This window comes from Epinephelus fuscoguttatus, linkage group LG22 (genome assembly GCF_011397635.1).
Source record: "Epinephelus fuscoguttatus linkage group LG22, E.fuscoguttatus.final_Chr_v1".
NCBI lineage: Eukaryota > Metazoa > Chordata > Actinopteri > Perciformes > Serranidae > Epinephelus > Epinephelus fuscoguttatus.
The window spans coordinates 34,602,697-34,630,193 of NC_064773.1; the positions used below are offsets into that span (position 1 = coordinate 34,602,697).

At 42.2% G+C, this 27,497-nt stretch overlaps 1 protein-coding gene across 1 annotated transcript in view; it reads left to right on the forward strand.

Moving 5' to 3' along the window:
* The window catches only part of tmtc1 (transmembrane O-mannosyltransferase targeting cadherins 1), a 301,187-nt gene that overhangs the window by 54,378 nt on the left and 219,312 nt on the right, over nt 1-27,497 (forward strand). Inside the window, exon 3 of the mRNA XM_049567069.1 lies at nt 20,786-20,859. Coding sequence (XP_049423026.1) covers nt 20,786-20,859 — 74 coding nt within the window. The remainder of the gene's footprint in view (nt 1-20,785; nt 20,860-27,497) is intronic.

Genomic DNA, 27,497 nt, shown 5'->3' on the forward strand with positions numbered 1-27,497 from the left:
ATATATATATATATATATATATATATATAAACACACACACACACACACACACACACACACACACACACACGCACACACACACACAGAGTGGTTAGTGCATTACAGTTGTGCTACTGACTTTCACATCGGAAGTCGGGGTTCAAATCCCGGCCAGCGCAAACATCAATTAGTGTGTGTCCTTAGGCAAGACTCCTAATGCTATACCTGCCTAGTGATTACAATACAGATAGAGTTACACCGGGCAATGCGTCAGTTGCTAGGGAACCAGGGCAATCTGATGAAAAATGGGTAACAGTTACAAAACATACATGGACAAGCGGGTAGAACACGGAATAAATGAAATTGTACAACACCAGCAATTCCAGAAAATTAGTAGCGAGATTGGGTACCAAGCTGACATCGTGAGCAAATGCTGACAAATTCCAAATACATCCTAAGTACCATACTGAGACACTGACACTGACATTACTGAGACCAACAAGCTGACGAACAGTAATCTTGGAGATGGAGATGGAGCATAAGAACCCCACGGCCAAGATAAAGGCAACACAGAGAGAAGTTACTAGCAACTTCTACTGCCACTGTTCTCTCAGTGGCAGGGAAATAACAGCAGGTCAGACCCACCAAGAGCTGAGGAAGCATACTGGAAGGCAGAGGGAAGAGGGAAAGAGAAACATCATACACGCATCCCCTTGCTGCATTTGAGTTGTAACCTTCTCAATGACTGACACAGAGCATGAAAGACCCCCAGAAGAGAACCATCCCATCCAACTACAGACCAATAACCTGTCTCTCCACACCATGGAAGCTCCTGTCAGGCATCATAGCGGCTAAGATAACTAGACATATGGGCCAATACATGAGCAAGGCACAGAAGGGAATTGGCAGTAACAATTCCTAGCCAAGCACCAGCTACTGGTCAACAGACCAATTGCCCGAGACTGCAAGGATGACCAACATGTGCACCACCTGGATTGACTACGTGAAAGCTTACAACTCAATGCCACACACATGGATACTGGAATGTCTGGAACTATACAAGATCAAGAGGACACTAACAGCCTTCATGAAGAACTCCGTGGGAATGTGGAAGACAACCCCAGAGGCCAACTCAAAGCTGACTGCCCAAGTCAACATCAAATGCAGCATATACCAAGGGAATGCACTGTCACCACAACTGTTCTGCATAGGCCTGAATCCCCTCAGTCAGATTATCAAGAAGACTGTGTACGAATACCAATTCCAAAGTGGAATAACAATCATAGAGGTCAGGGTCTACCACAGCAGATCAGACCCAAGGTGCAGGCTGTGCAGAGATACCCCTGAGAAGGTCCAGCACATAGTGGCAGGGTGTAAGATGCAGGCAGGATCAGCGTACATGGAGAGGCACAACCAAGTGGCTGGGGTAGTGTACAGGAACATCTGTACCAAGTATGGACTCGAAGTACCCAAATCCGGATGGGACACACCACCAAAGGTGGTTGAGAACAACAGGGCTAAGATCCTGTGGGGCTTCAGCTTCCAGACTGACAAACAGCTGCTGGCTAACCAACCAGACAGAGTGGTGGTGATACCAGCCAACAGCAACAGTATCAGAAAGAAGGAACTCGAAAAGGTGGAGAAATATCAAGGGTTGAAAGAACAACTAGAACTGATGTGGAAGGTCAAAGTTGACGTGGTCCCCGTGGTAGTAGGCGCACTCTGGGAAGTGACCCCCAGACAGGGAGAGTGGCTCCGGCAGATTCCTGGAACGACATCTGGAGCCTCAGTCCAGAAGTGTGCAGTCCTAGGAACAGCTAAGATACTGCGCAGAACCCTCAAACTCCTAGTCATTCTGAACCACCATCACTCAGTGGTTAAGACTTTGCTTTTGGTGTGGAGGAGCTGGGGGTTTGATTCCCTGTCAGGTTGGGGCAACACATATCCAGTGTTGACCCTCAGGCAAGGTTCTCAGGATGAGTGATACTGCAAACGCAAGAGTCATACTGGCTCGCACAAGGTCTGTGTCAGGCGTTGAGAAATGGGCTACTGGAACAAGACATAGATGGATAGTATGTGTGATACATCACTATGTGAAATGAAAGTGCTAGTTTTATTGGTTCATTGAAAACAACATCAATAATAATAACAATCTTTATCATTGTTCTTATTTTATTATTTATTATTATTATTGTGATTATATTGGATCTGATGTATAATTTGAAGCACAAACACAAATTTTAGACAAACTGTATCAAGCACTGACAGGTTTGACATATTTAGGCAACATCACTGTGATTTCATGCATCAGAAGTTGTTACAAAGGGCCTTAATACAATCTTTAATTAAACAAAAAACAGGGTGTTTGATAACAGATTTTGGCACTGATTATCTTGGCACTGAAGGCTTTTGACTTTTCTAGCCAGGCCTCTCTTGTTCTTTTGTTCCCCACTCCCTCCCTCCTTGTGCCAATTTGTGACTCTGCTCTTTTTTCTTTTTTTTTTTTAAGATATCACATGAAAGCCCCCCCAACTCTCCCCTCTCCCTGTTCTTCTCCTGTCCCTCCTCCTTACACTGCTCCCACCCTAATGCCCCTCCTGTTCTTTATCAGTGTGTGCTGGACATGTTTTGCTCCTCTGCCCGGCTGTGGCTGACTGCTGCTCCACTGTACACAAAAAACATTGTCTGGAACTGTGGCTGATACTGTAAGTCACGTATTGGAGAAACACTATAGAATTTAAACAGATAAACAACACATAGGCTACTGTATATAACTTCCCAGACAGAAAGCTTACAGTTTTGCCAAGCTATTGATGTAAGCACTTAGCTCAAAGTACAGCCCTATGGAGCTGCTAGTATGGCTGTGGACTTCTAGTCTAGGGATGCAAAGTAAGGATTTTTTTTTTAAAAGCTAATACCGATAACCAATAATTACTTGCTTCTCATGGCTGATACTGATGTGAAAAGCAATAATTTCACATTTATTAAATTTTCAAATAAAAGTGTATAACCTGTAGTTTATGTGCACCTGAGGATAAGAAAGGCTAAAATGTAGTGAGAAAATATGTCTGATTTAATATTCCATAGCCCTGACCTCATCAAATCAAACTGGCATCACTATTGCTAACACAACACAAAGACCAGTTCTGACTCTTCCATACCTGCCAACATTAGGCTGTCAAAAAGGGCGAGTTTTTGGGGGTATTGACAATTGGTCTGCACTCAATGACTCTGCCCCCATATAACCCTACACTACAGATGAAGATAATAAATACAAGGATGTGAAAGTAAAATGACTTTTAATCAGTCTTAAATTAAAAAAAGACTGTATATAAAAGTTTAAACTTGGTGTCAAAACAAGGCATTAGTGTTTCTGCTTTGTAACTGGGTGTTGGCTACATGTGTAATAGCCCACAAAACTATTTGTGGGGAGGGAGAGAGAGTGAAAGTGAGAGAGGTCGTGAAGCCAGTTGTTCAGTATAATTCTCTGGTTTATCAGTGAAGTGTATAAACTACACTGCAGACTGAGGGCTCTACTAAAGCCCGGTATACACTGTGATTTTGGGCTGTCCCAGTTGAAAGATGATCATCGTAAAAGAAATGTGGCAATATATGTAGTTGTGGCTCTAAAATGGTGGTCCTACGTCGCACAGTGAGAGCGGTTCAAGGATGGCCATTCTCACGGTCTTCCAATCAAAGATAGCCTGGGGTAGAATTGTCAGAAATGTCAGAAATTTTGGATGACCATCTCACTGTATGGCCACTGTTAGGACCGATATCTACTAACCAACCAATAGAAATGCAGCATGAAATGATACTCTGGCTCTATACCCAAACAAACAGATGGATAGCAGCTTATCATGAAGGCAAAACATACTTAAAGAAATGTGTGGGATTCTAGCAAAAAGGAAAGCAGAAGCCTTGCCTGTATGATGTGTCCTCCAGCTCTTACCATTGTAGGGATCAAATCTGGGCATCACACGGAGGCACCATTTATGTAGGGAACAACAATATTAGGCCTCACCAAGGGGCAACATTAATGTTGTAAATTATGATAGGGAATCTACTGGTGATACTGTAAAAGAGGGGATACTATTTGTTGTGATCTAGGCACCAGTGCCGTGTTTTACATGGCGGCACCATTTTGTTGGGACTTAAGCCTTAACACGGGACCAAGGAAAAGAAGGTGGACTTTGAGTTGCCTGTTTGGGTGTAGCTCTGTTGAAATCCTATTTGTAATTGAGTGTATGTGAAAGTGATATGTGTTGCAAAGGCTCTGGAATAGTGCAGAGGATGTTTAGTTGCGTGCAAGACTGTCTGAGAACAGCTTTAGCAAACTAAACACTTAGCTTTGGTGAAGCCAACTAACCAATGACCTAACTGCTAACAATCACAACTATTACTCAAGAAAATTAAATCGCATACAAGAAGTTTAACAGTCTTGCTTAGCCTGTAAAGCTGTGATAAAGCTATGCCCAGTTGTTACATTACCGATTCTTGAATGGAAGGAAGAAAGAGTTGCTTTATGGTGTGCTGCTTTGTTAGCCGGCTGAGGAAGGCTGGAAAGAGATTTGATTCCAGAAGCAGTCTTTGTTGTGTCCTCCTCACCTCTAACTTCTCTGGTTTCCAAGTTTTGAGAGTCTAGCCCAGAAGGAAAGAGGGCATCTCTGGGCTGGTCGACAGCTCAGGATGAAGAGATGGTGTGAGCTGGTCGACAGCTCAGGAGAAAGAGAGAGACTGTATGAAGGGAGCAGACCTTCTACAGTTGCCTTGTGACATTACAGAGTCACATATTACTGTAAAAGTCCTGTCCAATCAGGTTTGACGATTGGTCTCTCTGAGGTGAGAAATAGCTCTCGTTGTCTGAAGAACAAAGAGCAAGCAGAGAAGAAAAGCCTTCACATGTCCAGTTTAGATTTAACAAATGACAAATCATCTGTGGTCCTGTGAATCCCAACACCATTATCACATACAGAAGGACTAAGTATGGAAGGAAATAGTGACAGAGTTGCAAACACACACACACACACACACACACACACACACACACACACACAGACAATTTGCAGTATATAATGCCCACAAAACTTAAGGTTATTTAATAATGTGACCCTCTATGTTGTGCTTCACAGTTGGAGGTCTAATAACCCACGCAGCATCCTTGCACATTCAGTATCAGAAGCTATTGCATCGTATGTCATACCCTGTGATTAAGTAAGTGCTGTCATCGTACTGTCTGCATACATCAAACTTGATGTCGTATCCAGGTTTATTAGATCCATGTCTCACAGTGCAGCTGCACTAAACTTATAATGCCGGATTTCCACTGGATGTGTGTCCATTGCGGAATGGCAGCACTGGTTATCCGCTGCGTGCTCCGCCGTCCGTCAATACCCACCAGCTGTGTTTGTTGTGCGGAGCAGTGCAGCTCCGCCGGAAGACATCGTGGTGCACTGCCATGATTAATATCTCCTCGTCCATGGTGTTAACGTGGTGAAATGACGTCTGAAAACCTCTGACCTGTTGACTTCAGGCCTGCCTCTGCCCATTATGTAGTTTTCAAGGTGTAGAGCAGGGAAATATGATCCGCCGTGAACACTGTGTATTTTATTTTGAAAATTAACCGGATGTTTTATTGTGTTTCTGTGCACGACTTCCTGTGCCGCACGATCTGCTCTGTGCTGAATTGCTGCGTTGTGCTCCGGCGTCCGGCAAAAATAGAAGTCCTGCGTATCTGTTGCGGAGAGCTCCGGAGTGCTGGAGCTGTGACGGAGCCGGAACGCAGCACAGCCGCAGCCGGTGGAAACACACACATTGACTAGAATTGAATCCTATCGTCTCCACTTGAAACGCAACCAACATGCATCTGGTGGAAATAGGTTGTAAATTTTCTAGAATTTAACAGTCTGTAGGAGGCTTTATAGGGACAAACAGTGACAGTTGACTCATATGAACAGGTCCAGTGCGGATTGAATGTTCATTGAGAGGTCTTTGTTACACCTACTGCAGGAACATGTTCTTTTAAAATGATTTAATAAATCATTGACAGAGAGACCATTCTGATTATGGATGTTACAGGAAGAGACAGCTAACATTTTTTAACAGAAACTGCCGGTTGATTTGGAATTTAAAGACAGAAAATGGTTACAGGTAAATGGCTTATTGACAGGAAGCTGGAGCAGGGTATGGAAAATCACAGCCTTGTGATCAGAGACATTAAAATCAAGCACTTCAATATTAAAAGAAACACCATACAACAGCACAAGGTCAAGGTTAAGTCCCTTATCATGGGTTGGCTTTTTAACAGACTGTTGAAGATGAAAAGACTCAAAAAATCAAAAGGAGAAAAAGTATTAAGAGAGACAGGGAAACATTTGCACTTGTTATTAAAAATGATAGATTCGCTGCCTCTACAGCCCAACAGCCAACGCTGAGTAAAATAAGAGTAGTTTGGTTTCTGACTTTGTTATCGGAGTGGGCGGAATGAGAACTAACTTTCCTCTATCGTAGAATATACAGTGCAGCTTGGTCTATAGGTGGGACTGTTTAATGTGACTTTCAATAGGTATAGTGTTGGTGGAGGAGTGTTCAGCAGAACACAGGGAGAAATGCTCATCATTATGGACAGGAGTGGTTTCTGGGGCAGGGTTGTGCTGGGATAAGCACCAGTCAGAGTTAAAAGTTTTAAGCAAGAGTGGACATGCAAGAGTCTGGTTAATAATTCCACTAACACAAATGAAATGAGCAGATGACAATGCTGCACGCAAAACAACTGTGTAGTGCGTGCGCAAGCGTGAACCACTTGTTTTCATTTGGATAATGTGCTGCTGGATCAAAGATCATAGAAAGCTACGCGTAGGGCAGTGTTGGCGGGTCCGCCTATTAGCCGCAACTTTGGGCTTGTTTTTTTGTAAAGTAGCTTCCAAATATTGGTAGTCGCAGATTGCTGTTTTTTGGTGTTGTTTCTAAAGTGGAGTTGCTTATTTGGGCTTGCTCTCTAAACGTCGCCTTTCTTTATATATACCCGTCTAATAAGTTACGCATGATAGTATGTCGGACTGCAGGATGTTTCCACAGCTCCGCTCCCTCCGCCCACTTCGCCCCCTACGCCCCCTCCACCTCCTCCGCCCCTCTCCTTCTCCACATACACACAGGTGACGGTCAGTCAATGAGACTTTAAACATTTAAATTGCACGATTAATGGAGGTTCTTTAACTATTTCGCTAACAAGTGGGCCAAACATGGAAAGAATACAACAAAGATTTGTAGAAAGAGAGAGGATTAAATGATTCAACTTCAAGAGGGGGACGATTCAAAGGCAGTGTGCAGATTCAGATTCTGCGTGAAATATGTACTTATCATTCAGATCTTGTCCAGCATACCAGCACTGTTACAGTGAAAGTAAAATGGCTTGTTATATGCAACTTCTTTACTTTCATTTCATTCATTCATTTATTCTTTCCACGTTTTTGGTCAGCTAGTTGGTTTGGAAGAGTTCAAGGGCAGTAAATATAATGTATTTGTAAAGTAATTTTGAAACGGTTGCTTATGAAACGCTGATAAGTCCATGCATATACTGCATCCTATATATATCTATATATACAGTATATTAACTAATACAGTGGCCTCTGGCTATTTTTAAGGTTGTCATTTTCATGCCAAACAAGGCAAACATTTCATAAACATTCCGCATTTTATATCAGTTTTAGAGTGGGCGAGTACTTTGTAGCTGGTATAAAAAAAGAAATTATGGAAAGAGGTAGGATGAACTGCAATTTTTTTCCGTAGTTTTGCTTAAACATTCAGCTTTGTTCATTTGCAGAATGAGGGAAATTGAGTGTTAGTGTATTTTAATATTCAGAATTTCTTTTTTTTTTTAATCATACAGTCCAGATGTAAAAACTGTTATCCAACTCTTAAGGGCACTTGCCCCAGGATATTCAGATGGCTCTTAGTTTGAAACTGACATGTTATTTGTAGTAGGCCAATCCACCTGCTTTGTTCAATGTAAAGAGCATTAAGAAATGCATAAAGATTTGGACCTCTAGCAAGATGATCATGATGGCTCAATGGATTTGTTCTGTTTTGGAATACACAATATTCTTCCAAATTAGTGTTTGTGTATTTTAATACTCAGAATTTCGCTTCGTCAAGCTCTCTCTTTTTTGTCCGCACACCTGTTTGCATCCCTGACTTTACGTGGCCGTCATGCACCAGGCTATAAAATCCCCACGTTGTGCATGCACCCACTGATTCATTGATTTCCACCTGTCGGAGTTGAGAGCAGTAAGAAAAGAGAGAGGAGTTTAGCGTTTTGTCCACTTACCTTCGTTAAGGTTGGAGAGCTGGCCTTCGGGGGTCCCTCTCGAGGATAGCTAAACGCCATTTATTCTTCTTGACAATAGGGAGTGAAACAGTTGAGTGGGGTGCCATATCCGTGTATTGCAGCTGTCTGTTTATGCACAGTGGAGGCATAACAGCTAGCTCGAGCCTGACTCAGTCAGGGGGCAGCATTCTGTGTAGCCCTTAGAGGTAGTTGCTGGCTCAACCGGGGCAGTCAGGGGGCAGTTTGCAAGGCAAGGCAAGGCAAGGCAAGGCAAGGCAAGGCAATTTTATTTATATAGCACCATTCATACACAAGGCAATTCACTGTGCTTTACAAGGGAAATACGTTAAGATAAAACATTAAAGGAACAATAGATCATTAAAAACAAAAGCTAAAAGCAAGAAAAACAGTGCAGAAAATGCATTTAAAAAGCAAACATAAAGCAAAAGCAACAGCAGACAAATATAAAAACAATAGCTACAGATTATCCTAACAGTAAGTTACATATCTAGTTCACTGGTAAGATGCAGTAAATAGTAATGTTTTAAGCCCTGATTTAAATGAGTTGACAGTTTCAGCCGATCTCAGATAATCTGGAAGTTTGTTCCACAGGTGGGGAGCATAGAAACTAAAGGCTGCTTCACCTTGTTTCGTTTTGATCCTGGGAACACTGAGTAAACCTGTTCCAGATGATCTGAGGGGTCTGGATGCTTCATAACATACAAATATATCAGAGATGTATTTAGGCCCGAGACCATTTAGTGCTTTATAGACGAGTAACAAGATTTTAAAGTCTATCCTTTGATACACAGGAAGCCAGTGCAGTGATTTAAGCACTGGTGTAATGTGCTCCACTCTCTTGGTGTTGGTGAGGACTCTGGCAGCAGCGTTCTGGACGAGCTGCAGTTGTCTGATTGATTTTTTACTCAGGCCTGTGAAGACACCGTTACAATAGTCCAGCCTGCTGAAAATGAAAGCATGAACAAGTTTTTCTGTATCTTGTTTAGACAGAAATTCTTTTATTCTTGCTATGTTTTTAAGGTGGTAGTAGGGTGATTTAGTAATTGTCTTAATGTGACTATTGAAATTTAGGTCTGAGTCCAGAACTACACCAAGATTTCTGGCTTGATTTGTAGGTTTTAGTGTCATGGCGTCAAGGTGAGCACTGACTATTGATCTTTGTTCTTTGGGGCCAAAAACAACTATCTCAGTTTTTTCTGTGTTTAGTTGTAGAAAATTCTGGCACATCCACGTATTGATTTCGTCAATGCACTTATTTAGTAGATATAGGGGACTGTAGTCATCGGGTGACACTGTTATGTAAAGTTGTGTGTCATCTGCATAAGTATGGTAGGAGATGTTATGATATTCCATAATCTGAGCAAGAGGGAGCATATAGATGTTGAACAGAAGAGGCCCAAGAATGGGCCCTTGAGGAACTCCACATGTAATCTTTGTTCGCACAGATTCATAATTGCCAAGTGACACAAAGAATTTCCTGTCTTGTAAATAAGATTTAAACCAATTTAGCACAGTGCCAGAAAGTCCCACAAACTTTTCTAGTCTGTCGAGCAGTATGTTATGGTCAACTGTGTTGAATGCAGCACTGAGGTCCAGTAATACCAGAACCGAAATCTTTGATGCATCACTGCTCAGATGAATGTCATTTAAAACTTTTACAAGTGCAGTCTCAGTGCTGTGATGTGCTCGAAATCCAGACTGAAAGGCATAAAAGATATTGTTTTGCTCCAAGAAGGTGTTAAGTTGCTGAAAAACAACCTTTTCAATGATCTTTTCTAAAAATGGTAGGTTTGATATGGGCCCGTAGTTATTTATTACTGAGGCATCCAGATTAGGCTTTTTTAAGAGAGGTTTGCGACATTCCTCGGGGGTTTAGTTGCCTGCTTGAACCTGATAGAGTTTGAGGGGCGGCGAGCAGCTTACCTCCACAGTTAGCCACTGCAAGGTGTACCTGGTTTTCTGGTTCCATGTGTCTGCTGTTGGATCACATTCAGGGTTTGGGGCTGCGCATCAAAGAGAAAAAGTGCAGTCTCCAGCCTGCACAGGCCACCCAGTTACTAGGCATGTGGCTGGATGCTAGAGCTGGGTTGGTGATGCTGTCACAGGAAAAGCAGGTTTCAATCAGGACCTGCCTCTCTCATTTTCAGCTGGGTGCCAGGGTCACGTGGTGGCTGTGTCTCCGCTTCTTGGGTCTTATGTCAGCCTCGGTACAAGTGGTGCCATTAGATCTTCTAGACATGCTTCCAGTCCAGAGGCATCTCTTCAGCCTTGGGCTCTGTCCACAGAGACAGCTGCAGGTAGCGATGCTCGTCACCATGCAGCTTTGTGCGGACCTCAGGTGGTGGCAGGACCCAGCCAACATTTCGAGGGGTAGTATGCTTGGTCCTCTACTGCGTCGCCAGGTGCTCTCTATGGTGCATCCCTGAAGGGATGGGGTGCACTCCACGAGGGCAGGGGCACCAGTGGGGTCTGGAACACCCGCTGGAAGGGCCAGCATATCAATATGTTGTCACAAAATGTAACTTGACCCACAATTCCCATTCAGTCCAGGCGTGTTTGAGGTGGGACTCTTCTGGCGTTAACTGAAGCCAGTATACTAGTGCCTGCTGTGCCTCTACTGTTTCTTGGAACAGCTGCGGCATCATGCCTTGTGGGGGGTCTTCGGGGAAGTCCAAATATAATCCATCTTGTGTGCACATGATCTTAGCTTTGAGTGGGCACAATATGTCTCTTCCCAGTAGGTGTACTGGAGTGTGGGCTAAATAGAGCAAGGTTGCGAGTATGATCCTTCCTGCAGTGAGCTTTGGAACGGGCTCCGTTAGTTGTATAACTTGTGATTTCCCAGAGAAGCCTACTGTCTTTATTGATGAGTTGGAGAGGGAGAATCTGGAGCCTTCTTTCCGAGTGCATGAATATGACTCCTGCCTGTGTCTACCATGACGTGGTATTCACGGTAGTGTATTACAACTGGTATGGTTGGTTCGTCATGTGGTTGCAACCCTCTGGCTCCTCTGGGCAAGCCTACCACGGGCGCCCCTGTTCTGTGCTGGGCCAGTTCTTTGGCGGACCCAGCCATGGATTAACCGAGCATGCCCTTCATTGGTGTCCTGGTTGCCCACACCCCCAGCACACGTTGTTCGATACAGCCGGATTTGTTCCTTGGTAGCTTGTGCTCATATCTTATGAGCCTGGTGAGTGATAGGGTGCAGTTTGTTGGTAAGCTTGTGGCTAGGATGGTTGAGGGGCCGGTGGGAAAGCTGGACCCCCTCCCCCCACGGTTTGCTGCACCCCCTCTAGGCATGCCTCAGCCTCGTCCCTTCGAGATTCGCTGGCTGTTGTAGTTTCCCGGTATTTGGTGCGGGTAGTAATAATGATGATGTGTAGTGACAGTGCTGGCATGTTCTGTTGAGTTCAGATCTGAATGGGTCATCTGTTCTACAATTTGGGGTGTAGTTTGTGGCTGAACAGTTTGGGGAGCTGCCTGATTGGCCATGTTCCTTCCTATGCAGCGTTCCTTCCTATGCATCTCAGCTTGGTCTTGTGCCCTTGCTGTCTGGGTGCTTGCACTCCTGCAGATTCTGAGGGTTTTAGACCATCCTTCCTTGGGGTGCAACTGCTCGTCCCCGAGGTATGGTCTTTCATCTCTCTCCGGCCTCCCTCTGGTCCAGCCGTGACCCTTGCTACCCTGCTCTGCCACTGCTGTCTCCCTCTGTGGCCGACATTGACTCTCTTCATGTCTGTATAAGTCACTTTTTCGTGACATGGGATCCGGCTCCCCACCGGAATCCATTATTTCATCTTCTGAGGCTCCACTGGTGGTTGTCCAACCTTTCTCCTCTGAGTCTGAATCTGTGGTCTGGGGTGAATGTATTAGCAATTTTCTACGTGGCTTGGCCAGTCTACGCTTTTTGCTCTTAGGTTCAGTCTCTGTCACATTGGTCAGCGTCATTGTAAACTTCCCTTCCAGCTGGCCCTTCATTACTACTGCTTCTTCATTCTTCAGTACGTACTGTCATGGTGTGTTATGTGGGCATGGTGATGGTGCTGTTGATAATGGTGGTGCTGTGGAAACTACTCCTTTGTGTGTCTGTGGTTCCTCTGGACACTCCCTGTCTTCCAGCTGCACCATTTATCTCCTACTCCCTACCTGTCTAAACCACCACAACACTTCCTTCTCCTTAGCTCTTTTGTTTCTTTTCTTATAGCTAGCTTTTGTGTCTTTAGCCTCAATGTGCCTTAATTCCGTCTCTACTTCATCACAGCATGACAGATTGAAGGTGCCATCTTTGGTCCAGTGATTTTTTTCCTGTTCTTTTGTGCCACTTAGACACACAGTGTTGTATCCAGTTCTTTCGACCAGGGTGTTGCTGCATAACTACCTCCATGGGGATTAGGTCCCCTTTTTCCATCTTTCCCTCTTTCCCTGATTGGCCCTCATGAAGCCCTGTTTAACTTCACCTGCCCTTGGGATCTCTGGCTGTTCTTCTGTTTCTTTTGTGCATATTAGCACTATTATTTTTCCTACTGTGATAGCTGTTTTATATTTCTTTTCTCTCCATGGGTTATATTCTAGTTTCTCTGACCCGTCTTTTTGAGGGGTTTTGGTTAGGTAGCCAAATTTTCCTGTCCCCCACTCAACCTTTCTGGGCTTGACAACGATCTGTAACCGTGGGGCAAACACTACCCCCTCTTCTAAACCCCCTGGTAATCTCACTTAGTTCAAAGGAAGCGAAGCTACTGGTCCGCTCTTATACTTGTCACACAAGAATTGTAATATTTGGTCCAGTGAGTAGGGAACCCACAGTCCGCGCAGTATTGTCTCCCACAGTACGCCTAGAAATTCCTCCAGCACTTGCCCCAAATTTACAAATTTCGTGATTTGCTAAAGTCTAATTCGAATTAGCTGCTCACCTTGCCACTGCTCCACATCCTTTTCGTTTATGTATGTTCTTTCTAACCAGAAGTGTGTTCTTGTGCCGTGCGTTTCCACAGAGCCTTCCTTTGTGCAATGTTCTTCGGTCCAAATTTCATCTTCACTACTACCCTCCTCTTCCATCTAACTTTGTCTGATACACCTTTACCCCCTTTTCATTCTATTTTTGTCTTTTTGTTTTATTATTTCCTATATATTTGTTTTACTGTGTAATGTAATGTACTAATTTACTGTAGTGTTTATACTGTACCTTTAAGTTGACCTTTAAAGATACGTGTTAAAGCAATGTACTCTGTGCACTTACAGTCACAAACTGGTTTATTATTTCATGTATTTCTATGATACACACATACACCCATTGAACACTTAAGCATTGTGGTGGAAAAGTACCTAGGATTCACTGTGCATCATTTTTTTTTAAAATAGCATGAGGATGGGCTCAGAAATATTGGTGGAAAGTTAGGGGAATTCCAGCTTCGCCTGATATGGCCCTGGTAATAGGAGGCGGGCCTAGACTGCCCAGGAAAGCATTACACGGTGAAACTGGCTCCAAGGGAAAAAGAGAAAGCTGGGATACCATTATGTACAAGCTCCAGTGGGTAGGCTGGCTTCAAGGGAAGAACGGAGAGCCGTGACACTGTTATGTTCAGCCCAAGTGGGTAGGATTAAAGAAAAAAGGTGGAGACTCAACAGAATCTTCACCAGCCTTAAAAAGGGATGCACAGAAGGGAAAACTTTAGTGCTGCTCCGGAGCTTGACTCACGAGTTGTATTGTGCTGTTGCCTGCGTGCACATTAAATTCAGTTGCACTTGATTCTACGTGTCTGCAGTGATTTTTTGACCTCTGAGTATTTGAGTTTTTGATATTTAATAGAAAACAAACAAAGTTTGTTCGGGAAGTAGGGAACGAGGTCGCGAGCTTTCAGGCCCAGCTCCAGGCCTTGAATTCTGCTTCTTCAAATGCTTACTTTACTCTGTTTCTATACACCACTCGTTTCACTCCACTAGATCTGATGTGTGGTCAGTCCTTATACATTTGTACATTTTCCATTCTTTCTTGATACATTAAGAGCACATTTTATCTTTCGCTTTACAACATTTACAGGTTTACACACTTTGATCGATCGTTGTTGCCAGCCCCGTAGGCCCCTTAGCAACGCGCGCTGCAACTCTGTGTTTTACTTAGATCGCCGTCCCGTAGGCCCTTAGTAGGGCTGGGCAGTATGACCTAAAATTCATATCACGGTATAAATCGAATCCCTTCACGGTAACGGTATATATCGCGGTATAAATTTAAGTGTAAAAGTTATAATAGAAGTGTTTCTGAATGGGTTTTGTAGTCCCTTAGCAAAGCTAAATTGACAACAAAAAAACAACAACAACAACAACAAAAGCAAAGATATAATGTATTTTTTAGAGCATTTATTGTGCAGAATGCAGATCTCAAAACTCAAAATTAAAACCCAGTACTCTATGGTGCAAAATGTCCCTGGGATCTATATCAGAAGGTAATTTCCTTCTTTTAGTAAAATCCTAAATGACTGAGTTGTGTTTTTCCACCTGGACCTTTATGCTCTGCCATTTCTCCTCTAATCATCACGCTGTAACCTGTGACAGGCTGTTATGATACCACAACTATCACACATTCACATATGGAGTTTTTTGTGGAGCGTCACATAGGTTTACATTACCAAAGGTTTATGACAAACTCTCTTGCTGAAAACCAATTCCCGTGTGCGCACGGTGAGAGAGGAGAGGGAGAGATGCTGTGCTGCTGCCAGAGGAGACACTGAATGAGTTCCCTCTGAGCGGTAAGTCACTAAAAGAGTCTGAGAAGTCCGGGGCTGTTCATAAAACATTAACTCACTCACAAGTTCTCCAGCAACACATGTTGCACGTGCTACGCTAAATCACGGACGTGAACCAGCTCCTCTTGCTCTGCTGTCTCTGTGCTTGCAGTCATTTTCACACTGAGGCAGGTGCGATGACGTCATCGACGATAGGACGGTAGAGCGCAAATCTCTACCGTGGGCCAAATTTATATCATTTCTACCGTCTACCGCATATACCATGCAGCTCTAGCCCTTAGCAATTCTTTTTTACCTTCACGGTTGCTGTCCCGTAGGCCCCTTAGCAGCAGCAGCATATGTCAACAGGCAAGGGGGCCTGGGCTCCCCAAACCTCTATGGAATAGCACACAGGCTGTGGACCTGGACATGGACACGCTTCCTGTCCCTCAGGGCCATACACGTGCCTAGATTGATGAACCAAGGGGCAGACCTACTCACCTTCAACCCTTAGAGGCATGGTGACAGCTATCAAGGCTGCTCGTACAGGGGACTATAGGTTTGCAGATGGTGACTGCAGCCTCATCTCTCAGTTCTTGAAGGGTGTGCAGAGGCTTGCACTGTGCACCAGGAGGCTGGCCATTCCACCGTGGGACCTGGGACAGGTGTTGCAGTAGGAACCTTTTGAGCCTCTGGAGTCACTCAGCATTAAGTGGCTGTCTCTGGAAGTGTTTTTTCTCTTGGCAGTGACATTAGCCAAAAGAGTGGGGGAACTGCATGCTCTGTCAGTGGATAAGAGCTGTTGTGGTTTTCTGCCGGATGACGCTGGTGTCATGTTGCGTCCGAACCCTGCATTCCTGCCAAAAGTACCCACAGACAGGGTTAAAAAGACACAAATTGCAGAAGAGCCGGCCTGCCAGTACTGGTGGGTGTGAGGGCACACTCAACACGAGATGTAGCTACCTCGTGGGCCTTGTGGCAGGGTGCAACCCTCTGGGAGGTCTGTGCAGCTGCTACATGGTCAATGCCATCCACATTTGCCAGATTTTACTGCCTGAATGTGGCCGCTGGCACCTCCTTTCGGGAACAGGTGCTGAGTGCCACCACACAGTTGGCCATGTAATTCCATGCCCTTGAGCTCAACACAAGGTGTAGCTACCTCATGGGCCTTGTGGCAGGGTGCCATCCTCTGGGAGGTCTGTGCAGCTGCTGCATGGTCAATGCTATCCACATTTGCCAGATTTTACTGCCTGAGTGTGGCTGCTGGCACCTCCTTTCGGGAGTGTGTGCTGAGTGCCACCACACAGTTGGCCATGTAATTCCATGCCCCTGAGCTGGGGCCTTACCCAGCCGGGGTTATGTTGTATATTATTGTCAGTGGCCTGGCAGCAGACTGGCCAACTGAGTAGTCTTCCTGCACCCGACCCCTGTGTCTGGCGGGGCAGGTCGTGCTTATGGTTGGGCTGGGCATCAGAACATGTGGCACACAGCATTTGGTGATGTCACAGGCCGCTGAATGCGCAAGATGTTGTACATTTGTTAATAGTTGGCCATTTTCTGTTGATAATGCAGGGAACGTCTCATTTGCTCTGTCTCCTGGTGGCCCTCGCAATGTGTTTTAAAGGGTTTCCATAGTTATGATATAACTACTGGGTGGGGGGATAATTTCGATACAGTAGAGAACATTTGGTTACATTGTAAGCGTGGTTCTCTGACTGAGGAGATTATCTCTCCAGGCTCAAGGCCGCTCGGTACTCGTTCCAATCAATGTTAATCAGTGGGTGCATGTGCAAGGTGGGGCTTTTATAGCCCAACGTAAAGTGGTATACCTTCAAGGTTATTAATTTTCCACGTCGATTACCCCAGATGGGGCTCATTTCCAAAGTTATGATAGAGCTATTGAGTGGGGAGATAATCTCCTCACTCAGAGAACGAAGGTTACAATGTAACCGAATGCTATGTTTCCACTGCAGACAGTTTTTAGCCATTCATGCAGGCTACCAACAAGGCTTCAACCCTAAGTGCATTTTGAAAGAGTGGGAATGGAGCCAAAAAAAAAGCAGGTTTTGCCCAGACTCTGAATTGGAATTGTGGTTACAAGAAACTGTAGTTGCATGCTGAGTTCAGTTGATTTTTTAACTGTTGGGGAAACAAGCTTGATTTCAATTCTGTATGTTAATTGTATTGCTTAACTGCTCTTTCTTGCTTGTGATAATTAGACTTGCACCGATTTATCAGCAGTGCTCAGAATCGGGCCGGTTTTCACGTGATCGGCCACAGTGTTGGGGAAGTTACTTTTAAAAAGTAGTGTTTGCTCGTTACTCGTTAACAAAAGTAATCCCTTACTTTACTTAGTTACCCTCTGTGAAAAGTAACTTTTTACATTACTCGTTACTTTTATGGTACTTGACTTTGGGTAAACCCCATCTCATTTCCCACTGGTATTTACCACTTTGGTGATAAAATAAAGATTAAAGAGTGAGAGTTAATTTGTGTTAACTAGGCTACATGAATTTGTTACGTGACAGATTACTATTACTAATAGCCTATTTGCCAGACCTGCTGCATCACTGAATGAGGAAAATATTAATATTCACAGACACTATCTTTGAACAAATAGTGTCATATTCATGAATAAATCATTTTCTGTTCTGTTATTACGTGTGTAACTGTGAGACTGTGTCTGTGTAACAGACTCATACTTTGCAGTAAGCTACAGACCTGCACGAATAAATTAATTCATTTTCTCTTCTGGTATGGTATGGTAGGTACTTTATTAACCCCTCGGGGGGAAATTTCAACGTCACAGCAGCAATTTAAAATACACAAAATAGGAGCTGCTGCACCAGGCTGCCGTTCACACAGCACCAGGAAGGTAGGCAGGTTATGATTGTTCTGTTTTCTCTGAACACAATGCTGCATTTTATTGATGTTTTGGGGGTTGTTTTGATTTCCTTTGAGGTTCCGGGGTCGTATGTTGCCCATGTCTGAGGTCTGACTAGCGAGGTTAACGTTACATTAAACAACACTTACCCAGTCATACAAGTGCAGTTCGCTGTCAGTATATAGTTGGTCGACTTGTTCAGAATCGCCCAGGTCTTGTACATTAGTTAACGTTACTGTTATGTGTCCTTGTCGCTGGCTCGGCAGTACTTCGGTCCACAGAGCACAAAAACCATCAGATAAATCCCGGTATTCAATATCTTGGACATGACCGCAAAGTACAAAATTATACACATCAAGGGATTTATATGCCTTGAGTTTTTCATGTGTATAAACGCTGGGTTTCTCCACAAGATATAAAAAAATGTCCGGTCACTGTAGCTTCGGCCATTTCGTTGGGTCGGTGACCCACTGACCCGACATTAAGTACGGATCAGGAAACCTCACTCCGTTGCTAATTGTTAGCTTATTACAATAAGCTAACCTGTCTTCGGTTGACAAACCGTTAAAATAATCCGAGGAGGCATGTGTATCTTCCATATTCCTCATACAATTCTTGATTTTGGCGCTCCTGTCTGTACTGTTGACATGGCAACTGTCACAGTTCCTGCCTAGTGCGCAGCTGAGGCAGACAACTCACCGTGTCACTGTGTGTCACCGTCAAATCTGTCCCCGGGAAAAGTAACGTTGTGCCCAACTGACAAAGTAACTACGTTCCGTTACCATATTTTCAGTAGTAACGCGTTACACTACTTTTTACCCAATAAAAGTAGTTACGTTACAGTAACGCGTTACACACAACACTGATCGGCCATGACCAGGTTAGTCTAAAATATGCCGATTTATGCCGGTTTCATTAACATCGTGTAAAATCAGCAGCGCATACACATGTGCAACTCACGGCTTGGGCGATGTGAGGAAGTGAAACATGGGCGGCTTCTCACCTTAATCATTAACGCACACACATCAAAAGAGAGAAGGAGAAAGTTGTTGATTGTCCGTGTAAAACTGAACTGACGAGGCGTGTGTCCGCGTGCTGAAGATGCACGTGTCCGCGTGCTGACTGGCGGGCATGTCCTGAAGACCTGTGTGAATTTTCCACAGGAAATATTTTTACTTTTTTGTCTATTCAAGAAATTACCCACAAATGCTATACACCAAGAATTATATTTTATTTATCAATGTTTTTATTTATGTATGCCTTTTTTCCTTAAGATAGAAAATATTGCAACAACTTGTGTGCTGTAAAGTGGTTTGAAAAAAATGAAATCGGAATCGGCCAAAATCGGAATCGGCCATCCAAACACTCTGCAAATTGGAAATCGGTATTGGCTCAAAAAATTGTAATCGGTGCAAGTGTAGTGATAATTGGCACCTGTTTAAGCCATAATCGCAGTCACTCAGCTTTCAGGTTTTGATATGGACAGAGCCAGATTCCACAGAAACAGTGGTGCTCAACAGGTACAGTGACCAGACGTCCCTGATTTCCGGGGACAGCCCCCAATTTGGGTGACCTGTCCCTGGTAAAAGCTGTCCCTGAAAATGTCCCCGATTTTGACATTGAATGGGGGAAAAATGCGCGCAGACTCAAACACCAGTTATTACGGTAGTCAGTAAATGCATTGCCAGAGACGACGTCGTAAGATGTACAGACGTTATCAGGAAGCACGACCAGACACAGCAGCATCAACAACAACAATCGAGAAGCGGCAAAGAGGGCAGAGAGAAAAGGAGACCAGCAGCCGCGTTAAATGGTATGTTGTGTATGAACTTATTTATTTTGTGTGAGTTGGCAGTAGATTTGACTCTGTGTGTGTGTGTGTGTGTGTGTGTGTGTGTGTGTGAAGTGAGGTAACATTCAGTGCGTCTGTTTAATCTGAAGACCTAACGTAAGGTTATAAAAGTCAGTGAACGTTAACATTATGTCACTGTTTTTATATCTGTCATTGGTGAAGCTGTAACATTAGCATGAGATTACCAGGTGATGACATTGTTGTGGCCCTGTTTTAGAAAAGGAGGAGGTGGAAGACTGCTTTGGTAGCATAGGATTTTCCTTGAGGCATAGGGACCTGAGACTGTGTTAAAATAATAAATAAATAATAAGTAAATGGTTAATAGTTGTGTGTGTTAACTGCTGTATTTTGTGTCGAACTGGCACCAGACAATGCTGTGTGGGTAACCAATGACTGTAGTAATCTGTAATGACCAAATATATGAGTATTATATTACCAAAACTGCTATTTCTTTAAGAAACTATTCACTTACTATTGACTCTGTTCTTGCAGTTTTTCTCATGTTCTCCTCTGCTCTTATTCTACTCAGGCTCCTGAGGTGGAGGCTACAGAGGTGGATGAATGAGGAGATCATGGTGATGTCACCCATTTTTTGATTGCCACCTTTTGTGTCATAAATATCAGTTCAGTATTCAGTATTCAAAAAAATCCATCCTAACTCAAGCTAATAAGATTAAGATATTTTTGTCTTCCTCAGTGGATGTATGGTTGGTGATGTCACTCATTTGTTTGATTGCAACCTTTTGAGTAATAAAAGCTGGTCAAAATACATGAAAAATTACTTGTCCCTGTTTTTTATTTCATAATGATAATATTTAATGATTTTTCACCGTTGCACTGAAAATATCCCCGATTTTCATCTCAGAAATCTGGTCACCTTATCAACAGGTCAAGTCGTGCAGCAATATGATGGGCTCCACGTGGACATCCAGCACTTTTTCCTCACTGGAGCTATCCGACACATGAGTCATTTCTAAAATGTGTGTGTTTGTGCATGTTGTAGGTGTCTGGTATAGTGGGCAGAGCTGATGTCTTGGCGTGTCTGCTGTTCTTGCTGACGTTCCTCTCCTACATCAGGTAAGATGACTCCCAGACTTCATACACGCCACACACACTCACATACATGCATATATATATATATGTGTGTGTATATATATATATATATATATACACACATATACACATACATATACTAGGGGTGTAACGGTACACAAAAATCACGGTTCGGTACGTACCTCGGTACACAAGTCATGATTCGTTTTTTTTTGGTACAGTGATGAAAAAAATAGACAACTATTAAATATCTTTTACTTGTTGGTAACCTTATTAAAACATACCACCACAGCAGTTAACTCTTTTTACACATTTTTTGAATGAAACAAATACATATAAAATCCTGCTTTTTCACATTGTTTGAATGAAAATAGAAATATAATAGTGAAAAATAAAATCCCCGTTTTTTTAACACATTTTTTGAATGAAAAATATAAATATAAATTTCTGCTTAAACAATTTTACTCAATTAAAATAAATAGTATAGTGCAGCTGGTCAGCTTTAAAGCCTGCTCAGATTCAGTTTTACTAGGAACTTATTTAGCTCTCCCACTTTGTTAAAGTGCAGTAAACAAAATATGCTTATATCTAAAGTGCAGCTTAAACAATTTTACTCAACTCCAGTGGCGTTGGTTATTTCTTTAGCGCGATGGTCAGGGAAACGCTCTTTCTTCTTAAACGACGACGATATCGTAGTTTGCACCACATTGCTTTTTCTAGTCGTGCCGGTTAACGTTCAAACTCGGGTGGTGTCCCTTTAGATGCGTTAGCATGTTAGACGTGTTTCCAAGTACATACCCGACCGCTGTTCTGCAGTGTCGGCACACTGCTTTTGTCTTGTCCACTTGTTTATTTCCATCTTTGTATTTTACCATCTTTATATATATATATATATATATGTACTTGTAAAAGATATTAACCTGCCTGAGGGACTGATGAGGTTGAGGTCAAAGGTGGATTTATACTTGTGCGGCACCTCTATGCAGAGCCTGATGTAGCCTACGCATGTGCCTTACACCGTTGTGCGCATTTATACTTGTGTCGGTGTAGGGCTGCTCGAATATGGAAAAAATCATAATCACGATTATTTTGGTCAAAATTGAAATCACGATTACGCAAACGATTATGTGGCACACGTGATGACATATTGTTTACATGACAGCATGTCATTTCTGTCTCTACATGGTCACGCATGTCTCCTCATGTCTCCTGCTCTCCTCTGCTCTCTGTATTGCGCATGGAGGAGTTCGGCCCCGATGCGCGCACGCGCACACACACACACACACACACACACACACACACACACACACACACACACACAGACATGTTCCCTATTGCTTAGTTCTTACTAATGGCTACTGTAATTATTTGCTGATGCAGTTTGTCAAATGAAGTTGAAATAGTTTCAGAGGTTTACAGGTAATTACCTGTTTAAAATGTCGGCTGCAGTCTCTATAGGTGCATCAGACAATTTGATGTAGCTTGCCTTGTGATCCAACAGAGGGCGCTCTAAGAATTCACTATCATTGAATTTATTTGAACGAACGACAGGTCATTTCAAATTCGTTCAACCTTCAGTTTTTGAAAAAGCGACAGTCCTAGATGCACTGCATGGTAACCATAGCAACTACTCAGAGCTTGTTTTTAACTTAGTAGATAGAGTGTTTGATTTTGTAGATGTTTAGCCATTTTTCTACACATTTATGCACTATTATTTTAAAAATTCACCTTGAAAACCTTATAAAAGGAGTTGTCAGTTTGTCATTGCAGTCTTTAAAATTTTCTTTCTTTGAAACTCATGTATAGAAATCTATTCATTAGCAGGCTACAGTAGAAGAGGAGCCAAAAATGGTCTGAATTGCATTGATTAATTTATTGATTGATGCGTACATGCTGAATCAATAGGTTTAACATTTTCTCCTCCGCCATCCTTTCAAATTTGACACAAACGTCCACTTGGACTGAAGAATAAACAGAATAGAATTTGGTGGTCAAAGATAAGTGTGACCTCACAAAACATTTTTTTTGGGGGGCCATTACTCAAGAATTCTTCCACTAATTATGACAAAACTGATGTGATGACATTTTATATCCAAAAGGTCAAAGGTCAACTTCACTGTGTCACTTCATAATAATCTGCATAAAACAGTTTTCTGGCCATTATTCAGTGTTATATTCTCAGGGGACAGAAGGGGAGACATTTGGTCAGATACTACGTTGGTGACACTAATCTTGGGTGTCCACCTTGAAAATGTGCTGATTGTATATTGTCTTTGTCATCTAAGACTAGATGTCAGCAAATTTTATTCAATAAAATTGTAATGCCGAAATTCCAACAGGACTGATATGCAGTGTTAATTTTGACAGCTATTTTAGATTTAGTCTTGGTCTTGAGACGAAAATGTTTATTAGTCGCAGTTACATTTTAGGCACTTTCATCATTTATAGTTTTTTGTTGACAAAAATTCATGACCTTTTAGCCATTATGTTTTCTATATGCTTTTTTATCTTTTAACTAATCCAGTGAGGCTAATTCATGTATCAGATGTTAGAATCAAGGTTGGAGGTAGGTTGTATAAAAATTTGATTTAGACAGTTTTTTTTCAAACTAGAAATAATTTCTGCACACTTACAAACTGTCATTTCTTTTTTTTTTCAGTTCTCTTTTTATTAGGATTTTACGTGGTTCACATGTTCATTGACATAACATTTCACCATTCTCATCCATTCATCCATAAATTACAGTTGAATCTCCACAGTATATCCAAGTCTATATAAATAATACAGAGATGAATGATTGGTCCCTCCACCATATTATAAGGCAATCTGTTAATACAATATAAGAACTGAACTTCGTACAACAGGAACACTGGGGTGCACCTCCACGATATTTAAAAAAAACAAAAAAACTTTAAACTTTAAAAATGAAGTAAAAAGGGGAAGAATAGGAGAAAAGGGACATACAGTTTAGCATTAGACAAAAGATGGTCGCACCGGTGTGACATACATGATCCATCTTTCCCATCTTTTCAAAAACACACTTTGTTGCAGTCTTATGGCAAATGTAATTCTTTCCATCTTAAAAATGTCATAAATAATGTCAATCCACTCATCCACCATAGGTTTTTCTAGTTTTAACCACTTCCTTGTAATGGCTTTCCTACAGGCAGCACTAAGAATCTGAAATAGATATTTATCATTAGAGGAAAAATTATCTGGTGGTAGAGCCCCTAGATATAAAGAAACAAACTTAAATGGAATGTCTGTCAGAAATATTTTTCGCAAAATTTGATAGACCTCCTGCCAAAAAGGTAACAATACTGGACAAGACCAGAGTATGTCAAAGTGATTTGCCTCAAGGCATCCACACTGTCTCCAACATGCAGGTGAGTTGGTTGGATATATCTGGTGGAAGGGATTGAAAGAGATACAACATTCTCGGCAGAATACTCATTTTAACTGATTCAATACGTGATCCAAAATTAAGAAAAGGTATTGAATCCCATCTCCTTATGTCTTCCCTAATTTTGTTGTTCAGGGAGATAACAATTTTGACAGGTCTGTAGGTATATTTACCCCCAGATATCTCATGGATTCAGCTTCCCATCTCAAGTTATACCTCTTCTTCACATTTTCTGAGGGACTGTAATTAAAAGTAAGAATTTGTGTTTCTGAAACAGTCAACTTATATCCTGAAAAAGATCCGTATTGTTCCAAAAGTGAAAACAACTGTACAAGAGATTGTTCTGGGCTGGATAACTGTAACAATATATCATTGGCAAACAAGGAAATCATATGTTCTCCTCCTTTCATACATATTCCTTTAATGTCTTTATTCTGAATAATCCACTAACTAAGGGGCTCAATAAAAATCGCGAATAAGAGGGGGCTAATTGGACAGCCCTGCCTCGTTCCGCGTTCCAGGGAAAAAGGGTTTGAAAGTACTCCATTAATTTTAATTCTTGCCCTTGGGTTATCATAAAGAGCCTGTATTGTCTTAATAAAAGAATTGTGAAAACCAAATTCCTCCAAAACTCTAAACAGAAAAGACCAATTTACGCAATCAAAAGCTTTTTCTGCGTCTAACCCTACTAATATTGCTGACAGCCTACTGTCTGTTATATGACTTATTACGTGCAAAGTCCGTCTAATGTTATCTTGGGTTTGTCTCTGACGCACAAAACCGGTTTGATCAAGGGTAATGATTTGTGGTAGCAGTCCCTCTATTCGCTTGGCAAGTATGTGTGTAAAAATTTTATAGTCCTGATTTAATACGCTGACCGGTCTATAATTACTACATTCCGATTTATCCTTCCCTTCGTTTGGAATAAGTGAAATTACTGCTTCCCTCCAAGAGGGGGGCATCATGTTCCTCTTAAGGACCCAGTTAAAGGTAGACTGCAACATAGGGATCAACGAAACCCCCATTACCCTGTACCACTCTGACGGAAACCCGTCTGGGCCTGGGGCTTTCCCTGATTTAAGATAGGCTATGGCTGCGGTAATTTCTTTCTCTGTCACTTCCTCTGCAAGTCGGTTACTCTGTTCAACCGTCAGTTTAGGAAGAAGAATCTTCTCAAAAAATTCTTCCAATTTTGTTTTGTCAACATGAGGTTGAGAGTATAATTTTTGAAAATATATCTCAAAACTCTTGTATATCTTTCAGTTTATGGTGTATTACATTAGTCATCGGGTTTTTAATTTTATGGATTGAATTCTCCGCTTGCTGCCTTTTCAGCCTATAAGCTAACAATTTGCTGGCTTTCCCTCCCCCTTCATAATATTTCTGTTTTGTAAATATTAACTTTTGTATATCTCTTGTATATATCTCATTTATTTGATTCTTTTTCTTCCTAAGTGCTTCTTTAAACTTCTCGTCATTTGCATCTTTGTGCTTTTGTTCTAGCTGTTTTATTTCTGCTTGCAGCTGATTTAATTCTTTTGTCTTAGCTTTCTTTAAATGAGAAGTATATCCAATTATCTTACCTCTTAGCACAGCTTTACATGCAACCTCCCCATTGTCATTCTGTTCCAAAAACTCAGTAATATCACTATTAATTTGGTCCTTCATATGATTCAATATTCATTCATTCATTCATCTTCTAACCGCTTCATCCTCTTGAGGGTCGCGGGGGGGCTGGAGCCTATCCCAGCTGACATCGGGCGAGAGGCAGGGTACACCCTGGACAGGTCGCCAGACTATCGCAGGGCTGACACATAGAGACAAACAACCATTCACGCTCACATTCACACCTATGGACAATTTAGAGTTATCAATTAACCTAGTCCCCAATCTGCATGTCTTTGGACTGTGGGAGGAAGCCGGAGTGCCCGGAGAGAACCCACACTGACATGGGGAGAACATGCAAACTCCGCACAGAAGGGCTCCCATGCCCGGGATCGAACCGGCAACCCTCTTGCTGTGAGGCGACAGTGCTAACCACCACACCACCGTGCAGCCCATGATTCAATCTATGAATGTTTAATCTCCATAAGGTGTTCCTCTGATATTGTTCAAGATGTAGTTCTAAATAAAGAGGGCTATGATCTGAAAGGTCCATAATCCCTATGCTGCAGTCACCAACCCTGTGCAGATCTTTACTAAAGATTAAAAAAATAATCAATCCTTGAATATACCAAATGTGGATTAGAAAAATATGTATAGTCTCTCTTCAAAGGATCTAACTCTCTCCAGACATCTATTAAACCAATATCTTCCATTGTCAAATTGATCCTTTTATTCAATTGACTGGGCTGAGTAACATGTACTTTTGAAGAATCAAGTTTAGGGCTTAATCTAATATTGAAATCCCCCCCACAAATTAAGACACCTTGAGATTCTGCTATTATCAAATCAAATATTTGTCTAAAAAAAAAACCTTCAATCCGAATTAGGGGGAGCATAAATATTCAGTAAAGTTATCAATGATCCATTTAAATTCCCTCTCAAAAAAATGTATCTCCCCTCTGTGTCCTTCTTTTCAAATATGGGCTCAAAATTAATCTTACTGGAAATTAACATTGCCACCCCCCTCCTATGGCCAGCTGCATATGATTATGAGAACTGATACTTAAAGCCCATTCTTTTTAATTTAGCATGCTCTGTATCAGAAAGATGCGTTTCTTGTAGAAAAGCCACCTCAACTTTGTCTCTTTTCAGTTTGGTCAAAATCTTGCTTCTCTTAATAGGACTGACTAGACCATTCACACTATAAGTTACTATTTCAACTGCTTGCATTTCGTGTCCAGTAAAGAGAAGAAGAAGAAGAAGAAGAAAAAAAAGGCCCCTTCACATAACAACACAAATATTCACTGTTAGTTAGATTTATCACAGGTAACACCCCAAAGGCTGCAAAGAACAGCAGCAAAACACGCCCCTTAGTGGGGAATAACACAAGAAAATAATGACATCTGAAATAAAGACTTCCAATAGTGAGGTCTTCATCTCAACCGTAATTAAGCCCTGATGGCAAGAGGGCTTTGAGGGAGAGCCTCCCCCACCAGCCGGTGTGTGAGGGTCCTCAGTCCCTTGTCAAAGTTTGTGCATACTATTGATCATCCGGCTACATGGCAAAAAGAAAAACAAAGGCCCGACATTTACATTATATCCTTAGTTATGGCCTATAAATATTCTTATAATGTGCAATTCTTGTTTGTAGTCT